Genomic DNA, 9,664 nt, shown 5'->3' on the forward strand with positions numbered 1-9,664 from the left:
TATATATATATATATATATATACACACATATAAGTATACATCCTATAAGTATATATCCTATATTGACACTATATAAATCACAAACAATAACAGCCTTTTGCGATTAGATTAATTATATTATAAAAATATAAAAACGAAAATATTTTCTACTTTCAAAATTTAAGATAATTCATAATAAAATATAATTTTTTTTGTAATTTTGCATATAAGATCAATTTAGGTTTTATAAAAATAAAAAAACATTTCATATACTAAATAAAATTACAATGTAAAATTTGATTTGTATTATTTATTTCTAATCTTAACATTTTTTATTCTACGATAAAAGTAATTTAATAGATTGTATGATTCGGGATAATGCTTCCCAAGAAGCTTCCAAATTATTCCTGCCCATACCAAATTGTGTGAGAAGAGGACAAGTATTAAGCTGTATTGATTTTACACAATATTTATCTGAAGTAATATCGTTCATATTAATTGTTATATCAATCTCTGACAGTATGGTTTCTAATTGAGATATCTTTTCCATTATATCATCTTCGATAATGTAGTCAATGTCAATCATTTCATTGGGGAAAACACATTCCAATTGTTGTAATATTTTATCACGCTTATCTGTCTCCAAGGAATCTCTCCAATAAGTGTGGTAATCTGCTAATTTAAGACCCAAGTTACTCTTTCTCGATTTGATCAATGTGCGATAGCGTTCTTCTGCATTTTTATTCATTGTATCAGTATCAATAGTTGTAATAGAAGAGTTTGAAGAATCTTCTTTATTTTTCGATTTATTCATAAGACTCTTTATTTTATCCACCATTCTTTTCGCTGCATCATGTTTTGCTTGCTTCTTTGTAGTTGCTATTCCATCTTCTTCAAAATTAGACATTTTACATCGAATGGTAAAAATTTTAGCATGTGGTGGTCCAATATCCTGGATTAGAATATATTTTGGCTCATGTAAATTATTCTCAGCACAAAGTTCCTGAAAAAACATGATGATAAATAAATCAATAGATACATGTGACTATAACAGTAATTATATAAATTTAAGATAAAAAATAATTACCTGCAATTCACCTACAGCGTTAACAAAAGGTATATTTGCTATCTTTGGTGGAAGAGGAGCAGAATGAAATGGTGATTTTGGCGGAGATACTGTTGGTGTATTAGCAGCTGGTAACTGCGGATAATTTCTATGTGCAGCAATCTCTGTTAGCATAGCTTTAGCCGCTTCATGTTTCGCATCTTTTTTACAACGACCTGTACCAGTTGCACTGAGACTGTCGCATGTAACTCGATATGTAAAAGTATTTACATGACGGCCTCCACCATCATGTATCAATTCATAATCAGGTATCATACCTTGCTTTACCATCATCTCTTGGAGGATGGAAACAGGCGTTTTACTCATGTTGATCGAATTAAAAGTTTGTTTTCTAATTTTCAATAATTTATTGCAGTTACTTATCCGTATCTACTTGTATCCAAACAAAAAATTATTCTGAAAATAATAGTTATACTTACAGTTTTAATGAATTCATAACTTGTTGTAACATTAAATTTACACATTAAAAAATATTTCCTATTTATGTTAGAAATAGCCTACATAGTTCTTGTTAATATTTTGTTAAATTTTTTAATATATTTAAATGTTATTTTAACATAATACAATTATGTTATTTAAATAGTTTGTGTTAAATTGATCCAACATTTGTTATTATTAAAATAACATTTTATAAATAAGTAAACAAATAACACATAAAATAATGTTTTTACAAATATAAATTCTAAGATGAATGAATATAATATGTATTAACTTAACATAGAGAGAGCATAAATGTCAATTGAAAAAAATGTTTCCATAGTTTGTTTACATAAACTCTCTCTGTTTAGTATATCTCTTTTTTATGTTTAGTTTTTAAATGATATTTATATTTTACCTTGTAACATATTCATTTTGTATTAAATTAACATAAATTTGAATGAACTGTTTGTGATACTTACAATGTGTTAAATTTGACACAAATGTTATAATGGATGAAATACACCAAAGGATGCAAAATATTTGTAGCACCTCATAATTGTACTTTACATTTTACTTCCAGTAAAGATATTGCTTTAATTTTATATATATATATAAAAAGATCAACTACTTTAACTTTATCAAAACAGAGATCTGTTTATTTGGTTTTTATCTTTTCTCTTTCTCTTTAGAAACTTTGAACATATATCCATTTTATTACAAATGAAAGAAAAAGAATACAAAAAATACAATCGCAAGCAAATGTAATAACAAGGAAATAGTAACTTTGAAAAAATTTTGAAGATAAAATAAACAATATAGCATGTAAATTTATAAATCAATATTATATATTATAAAGGTGTGTTCCAAAAATTACTGCCAGTACTGAAAATCTATAGTTTACGTTATATGCATTATAGATTTTCAGTATTGACAATACATTTTAGATTACAGCCCATGTAGATATGTATATATGTATATATATAGATATATTTATATACATATATGATATACATAAATATATTATATGCATACAATAAGTGAGTCATAACCTTAATTATGCTGTCAATAATCAAGAAATATATATTATATCACGTGTTTCTCGTACATACCTTTTTTAATGTGAAGTGAGAGATGTAAAATTGCTTCAATTAATGGCAATATCGCATAATGATTTGTTAGTATAGGTTTTCGACGTGTAACCATAAATGTGAGCATAACACTACTGCAAGAATTAAGAAACAATTTACAGGAATCTAAAATCTAATAATCTACCGATAGAAATACATTACAAGTTTAGAGAAAAACCTGAGAGCGGCCATTCCTCTTTCGTGTGGTGACTCTTGGAAGTTCTTATACACTAACGACATCAACGTATCATTTTACCGACACTGCTAACTTTTAAGCGGGAAGCATTCTTGCATAACGCATAAAACATGAAGCATAAGAAAATCAACCATCAATCAGAGTTCTTTATTTTATGAAAAGATAGAAAATAAAGACTTTGATGTGTTATATAAAAGTCTATGCTCCCTGTTTTATTTACGTTTTATATGCGTTAAAATACGAATCCGGCATAAAGTACGGATATAAAGATTACATTAAATATGGATATATTTATGTTATATAATTTTTCTATTACTATTACAGCTTGAATATTTATGAATCTATAAGAAAGAACCAATTGTTCAATGAGTATGCTGCGTTCCGAAATTCATCGAAAAGAAAGTGTTCTGACGTTTTAGCACAGTATAATCAGAGAGAAACCTGAGAGAGGACATGAGACGGCCCAAAATCTATAACTGCAAAATGCTGCCGCGCACTACTATCCTCTGACAAAGTGGACGTTGCTATACAGTTTATATTCACTTTGTCAGAGAGTAGTAGTGCGCGGCAGCATTTTACAGTTATAGGTTTTGAGCCGTCATGTCCTCTCTCAGGTTTCTTTCTGCATGTACGTATTAAGTTATATCCACAACTTGCGTAGCCGCATAAACATATGCATAAAGAAAATTATCCAATCGCATTTGTTCATAAAGACGCACGTAAAATGTGATTGAATAATTTTCTTTATGCATACGTTTATGTGACTATGCAAATTGTGGATTCTTGAGGTAGTCCGCACAATAAAAGGTAAAAGAATAATAAGAATAATGCTCTACAAATAGATACTCTACGAATTTCATTGGTTGCTGAGCATCTAAAAATAAATTTAAGAAAACCTTAAATATAAGGCCTGACTATGAATACGAGTATAAGAATTTCAATCTATCAGAAATCATGTATTGTGGAATACACAGTTTCTGATAGGTTGGAATTCTATTCTCTATTCTCTGTTCTCTGTTCCTTTTATTGTGCGGAGCTCCTTATTATTTAAGGTTAGATACTCAAATTACATGCACTACAATTACACGCACAATCAAATTAGTAATCACGTGTATATGTTTGAAAGCCCGGTTGCGAATACTACTAAATAAATATTCGAATATATTGAATATAAATATAATACTGTATAGTTGTATTGAACATTTTATGATAATGATAAAATGGGAAGTTTAATAGAAGGCATACGTTTCTGTGCTAATCGTCAGTTAAAAAATACAGTAATTCCAGCATTAAGACAAAAATATATGCATCATTGTTCATCAAATAAAGTAATGTATTATCTTCAGAGCCAACAAAGACTTCTGCAAATCGTTCAATATTGTGTTTCAAATTTTTCTCTTTGCAATTTCATCAAAACAAATAATGCAAGAGATTTTTCTGTTACCTCTGATCTATTGGCAAAAAGTAAAAATCGTGGCGAAAAGAAACAGAAGACACAACACATTGATTATACTGAATTTGAACAAGTCGTTGATGTTAATAAATTAATATCTCAACTGGATAATGCAATTGAAAAATTAAAAGATGATTTTATTCAACATTTGTCAGTAAGATCAAGTGTAGGTGCCATTGAAATGTTATCTGTCAAGTTTGATGGCAAAGATTTCACATTGCAAGAGCTTGCACAGATTAATCGTAAGCCTAAATTGATAGTGCTGAATGTATCTACTTTTCCACAAGCTATTCCAGATATTCTAAAAAGCCTTACGAAAAATCAAATGAAGTTAAATCCACAACAAGATGGAACTACAATTTATGTTCCTATTCCTAAGTAAGTTTTTTAGAAGATAATATTCTTTACATTTATATTATTAATACTATTATTATTAATAAAAAATATATTAATAATAAAACTATTATTATTAATACTATCTTAATGAGAAAAATGTTTCATTGTTTTGATTCAGATTAATACAAAAATATATATGTATATTTCTATATTACAGAGTAACAAAGGAACACAGAGAAATGTTATCTAAAAATGCAAAAAGCTTTTATGTGAAATGTTGTGACAACGTTAGACAGATACGCAATAAACAAATTAAGGCAGTAAAGCAAAAGGAAAAACTAGCTAAAGATCTAGTGTTCAGAATAGAAAGTTATATAGATATTCTTAGTCATCAATATACGAATAAAGCTGAACAAATGTTGAAAACTAAACAAAAAGAGTTATTAGGTAATTCTGAATAAATTTGATTTTAATAATTTGCAATTTTGAATTATTATGTTGCTTTTTACTGTATACAAATGTATATAATTTAATTATGTAATAAAAAGAAATATATACTCACTTTTATAATATATTTTATTATTCAGTACTTTTATACATTATATACAGTAGTGTATCCCATAAGTTTTGGCCAACTTTTCTGTCACTTTTGTATAGATAGAGCAGACTGAATCGAAAATTAAACTGAATCGAAAAGTCCTCTATCATTTTGCAATTTTCACAATAGTTAACCAGTATTAATTACTAAAAAGCCAAATATTGAGCTTGAATAATTTTTTACTCAAATACTATCAACTTTACAGAAAAACTGCAAAAGACAAAAATCATTTATTTTCTTGTCAGGATTCTCAGAATTTTTATCAATTTTTTAGCATTTTCTTATTTTTACTAACATGAAAAAATATGAATTAAAAAAAATCTGAAAAAAATCTGAAAAAATTGTTAAAAGTTCCATGTAGTATGCGATATTAGGATTACAGTTGCTTAAAAAATCTGAATTAATAATAAAAATAGACGATAAAAAAAGAACTTCAAAGAATTCTAGTCGAAAATAAAATTTATTGAAATATTAATTTATTTTACAAGAATGTGTGTGTTCTCTTAGACATTACTTTGTACAGGCCTTTATACAAGATTTTCTTAGAGTGTCACAATAAAAATAGTAATTTGTGTATCATGAAGATTGATTTGAAAATAATTGTACATCCTAATTATAGAAATTTATATCCTAAACACATAGATTACTCGAAGAAAAGTGTCTTCGTAACAATTATCCAAATAATATAAATTTTTTAATTAAAGTGTGTCATATTTTTTAAATTCATAGTTTTTAAAATACCTTTACTTAAGTTTGTAAATATAATAGTTATTATAATTATAAACTTATAACTTTTATGATTAATTAATGTATTACATCATATAACACAATTATAATTTATAAAAATAGACTATAATTATAATAGCAATTATATATATAGAGTATTTAAAAAATATATTTTTTATAAACTATATTTTATATTTTATACATACATACGTATATTTTTATCTTATAATATTTCCTTTTTTATTTTGTTTATAAAATCTAAGTCGATAACAATGATTTAAAATTGCTATTTATTTAACATAATTTAACATAATTTAACATAATTTTTATGAACTTTTTTTAAATTTTAATTTGATTAAAAATTATTTATTTTTGAGTCGTTCTTATTTGTAATATCTATTGTATTATCTTTTGTACATTTAATAATATTTATTGCCACAGACCTGGAAAATCGCGAAAACCGGAAAACGTCAGGAGAAAATGTAAAGTCTGGAATTTTGAAATTTGTTCACAATTTCCTTAAACTGCTCTTATTCCAGATAATTGTTATAATTTTTTAATATCTAAATATATTAATTATGGGAAAAAGTTCGTGGCGTTTTTTTTAATGCCATCTAACGGGAAAAACGCCACGAACTTTTTCCCATCTCTAATATTTATAATGAAATACGTTCAAAACTCGCACATTTTAAACGATTTTAATAAAATAATTAAAATTTAGATTTTATTCAGTATTTTTATTTGATCGCTCTTTTTCGTAACTGCATTCTTTTTTCTAATACTAATTTATTTTTTGTTAGTTTGAATTTGCACCCAAAATTTTATTGCTATTAACCTTCTTTGTATTGTTTTTAATAATATAAGCTAGCTTTCTTACAATTCTTTAAATCTGTTAAAATTTATATATTTTATATTAGAAAATTTTTCATTTTCATCTGGAAAACTTGGGAAAATCAGGGAATTTTAAAATTTATTTTCTGTGGCAACCATCAATAAAAAGATACATTAAAAGTGCTTCGCATAAAGTTTGTGTCGCAGTCTCCAAAACTTCTTTCGTATGAAAACTTATACTTACACGTAAAAAATTCTTTGCTTTACCTGTATATGAAAAACGAGCACCTGGTATCGCTGATACTTTCTTTTCCTTTTGACACCATTTGATGAATTTGGTAGCATCTACATCTTTAAAAACAGTACATAATTTTATGTAAAAATGAAATAAATTAGTAAAAATATACATATGTGTAATAAAAGTATAATTAAAAGAGTACAATATAAAAATTAATTGTATAATTATTTTAGAATTTTATATTCTGGCATAATTACTCAATTACTGTTTTATAATTATATTAATATGGTTACTTTATACTATTATAAATTTTAAATATTATATAAGAAAAAATATTCGTTATACCTGAAGGAAGATGGATCCAAACAAAATAACCTCCTCCTGGTCGCCGATAAGAACAACAGTTTGGCAGAAATTGATTCAAAGTTGCACAAAGTGTATCTAATCGTTCCTATAAATTGACTCTTATTTATTTTATTTTTATTTTTATTTTTATTTATAGTAAATAATAGCATAAAAACAATTTTATATTAAAAGAAATAATTGTAAAATTATGAGAGCATACACAATCTATTTTTGTGAATGTGTTAATGAATTATGTAATTACGATTGCTTTAAGAAAGCGATATTATATTTTTGGAGCATAAAGATATTTTTAATATGAGCATGATGTAACACACCTTATAGATCCTTATAATCCTGTCAAGATATTCGTCTTCGAGATTTTCATGAAGCATACTCGCAATTATTCCGGAAACGTAATGGTTAACTCCACCACCGCTGCACATTATGCCTCTAAAATAATTAAAATCATACAATGAAACAGTTGTAATAATATTATTAGTTACAATATTTTAGCTAATCAATATAATTTACGTTAATGCATAAATAATATATCTATATAAAGTATTAATAATATTTAATGATTAACAGAGACTTTTATGTAAATTATTAATAAAAACGAGTTTGACTCAATAAATGATTTATTTATATAGTACAACTTTTTCTGAAAAAAAAAAAAAGTATAAGATTTCTTACGATGTTTTTACAATATTCACTATACGCGCACTGCATTCGAGCCAGCCAAAGCGAATTGCTGGCGAAAGAATTTTAGAGAACGAACAATTTGATACAATGTTCCCTCCTTTATAGTTTGAATCTTGTGGATCATCGTAAAAAAATAAGCGTCGTGGTGGAAATCCTTGCTCATAATAAAGCAAATTGTATACATCATCGCAGGCTACCACAATAGAATTGTTTCGTGCAATTTCTACTAAACGTTTGCACTGATCTACCGAGAAATAAAACTACGTTGAGAAAAATAATCTACGTTGTTAATGCATCAAAAACAATAGACTTTTATATATTTTAGATTTATCAATTTTTGTTTTTTAAAAGACAAAGTTAAACAAAGTTTCATTTATTGATTAAAAAAAATATAATGGAATCACAATATTTAAATTACCAGGCAACAATGTCATTCCGGTTGGATTATGAAAAATTGGTATTGTATAGAACATTGCCCAAAATATTTTTTGATCGTTTAGAAAAAAGTTGCTTTTTGTCTTTTCTTCAATTATTATTTTTTCCAATGCATCTAGATCTACTATATCATCCTTCATTGGCACTATATGAAATAAAAATAAAGGACTTTTTAATATTTATATAACATTCTAGGAATAATTGTGTCTCTTGTCGGAATATTTCATTTTTTATATTTAAGTAACAGATTTAGATATTATTTTTATTTTACAAATATAGTATCACGTACCTGTAACTATTCGCATTAAGGGAAATTGTTTAAAAGCATCTAGAGCAATCATATAAGTAACTTCTTCTACAAAAATAATACCATTTGGTGAGAGTATAGTATTCAATAATAGTTGAAGACCATGTGACGCTCCGCACGTTAATATTAAGTGCTCTCTCATTACGGAATTGCCATATCGCCTGGTTAAAAATTTAGCTAATTCATCGCGACATTCCCAAAGACCTGCCGTAATACCATATTGAAAAAGGAAGTATTTTCCTTCCTTTTTTTCTTCCTCCTACGGCGACATTTATTTCTATCAATATGAATACTTATAAAATCAATAAATATCAATAAATATTTTATTTAGAATAAAATGTTTAATAAATGCAACGATTATATTATATAATTATTGAATTAATTATAAGTGTTACTATTACATCTTAACGTAAAATAGTATATTTTAAATCTATTCGATTGTAAACGTTGTTTTATTAAAAAAGATTTCAAATATAATTTTCTGTAAAAATTTTTATTGTACAATTTCTCGTCACAATTGTAACGTCATAATCTAAGATAGTAATGGTGAGTTAATAGAAGCCTTAAATATATTGTCTGCAAATTTAACAAAAGCAATATAAAGTAACTAATTTTTACCAATCTATGTTGCGTCGATTTATTCAGTATTTCTGCACAATGTTTTAACAAGTCAGGACCGGGTGCTCCAACCGACAAGTTTGTAGCCTCCTCATTGTAGACATTAAATATTGGGTCACCATCGAACAAGTGTCTCAAATATGGATCATGAACAGTATCCATGTCATCAAAATTTTGATATCTGTCTTATTTTTTGTAATTGATATTACACATATATATATATATAT

At 26.2% G+C, this 9,664-nt stretch overlaps 3 protein-coding genes across 4 annotated transcripts in view; 1 reads left to right on the forward strand and 2 right to left on the reverse strand.

Annotated features, from left to right (window-relative positions):
- Positions 1 to 316: 316 nt before the first annotated feature.
- LOC108688174 (interferon-inducible double-stranded RNA-dependent protein kinase activator A homolog) lies at positions 317 to 2,876 on the reverse strand. Its single transcript, XM_018194320.1, has 4 exons — positions 2,831 to 2,876; positions 2,635 to 2,747; positions 1,067 to 1,501; positions 317 to 982 (listed from the first exon to the last, which is right to left on the reverse strand). Exons 3-4 carry the CDS (start codon positions 1,409 to 1,411, stop codon positions 317 to 319), a joined length of 1,011 nt encoding a protein of 336 aa, XP_018049809.1. The 5' UTR covers positions 1,412 to 1,501; positions 2,635 to 2,747; positions 2,831 to 2,876.
- A 975-nt stretch (positions 2,877 to 3,851) lies between these two features.
- LOC108688180 (ribosome-recycling factor, mitochondrial) lies at positions 3,852 to 5,098 on the forward strand. The gene is made up of 2 exons (XM_018194327.1): positions 3,852 to 4,679; positions 4,855 to 5,098. The coding sequence occupies exons 1-2, from the start codon at positions 4,069 to 4,071 to the stop codon at positions 5,096 to 5,098; spliced, it is 855 nt and encodes a 284-aa protein (XP_018049816.1). The 5' UTR covers positions 3,852 to 4,068.
- Positions 5,099 to 6,899: 1,801 nt separating this feature from the next.
- Positions 6,900 to 9,664, reverse strand: part of LOC108688172 (2-aminoadipate transaminase-like) — a 3,079-nt gene continuing 314 nt past the window's right edge. The window contains exons 2-8 of one of the 2 annotated variants that reach the window (XM_018194319.1): positions 9,438 to 9,626; positions 8,802 to 9,078; positions 8,496 to 8,657; positions 8,069 to 8,321; positions 7,711 to 7,825; positions 7,376 to 7,481; positions 6,900 to 7,143 (exon numbers count right to left, since the gene is read on the reverse strand). In XM_018194319.1, coding sequence (XP_018049808.1) covers positions 6,932 to 7,143; positions 7,376 to 7,481; positions 7,711 to 7,825; positions 8,069 to 8,321; positions 8,496 to 8,657; positions 8,802 to 9,078; positions 9,438 to 9,599 — 1,287 coding nt within the window. In that variant the 5' untranslated portion in view covers positions 9,600 to 9,626 and the 3' untranslated portion in view covers positions 6,900 to 6,931. The remainder of the gene's footprint in view (positions 7,144 to 7,375; positions 7,482 to 7,710; positions 7,826 to 8,068; positions 8,322 to 8,495; positions 8,658 to 8,801; positions 9,079 to 9,437; positions 9,627 to 9,664) is intronic. The other variant, XM_018194318.1, reaches the window with a different exon arrangement.

Source organism: Atta colombica, unplaced genomic scaffold (assembly GCF_001594045.1).
Source record: "Atta colombica isolate Treedump-2 unplaced genomic scaffold, Acol1.0 scaffold226, whole genome shotgun sequence".
Classification (NCBI taxonomy): Eukaryota; Metazoa; Arthropoda; class Insecta; order Hymenoptera; family Formicidae; genus Atta; species Atta colombica.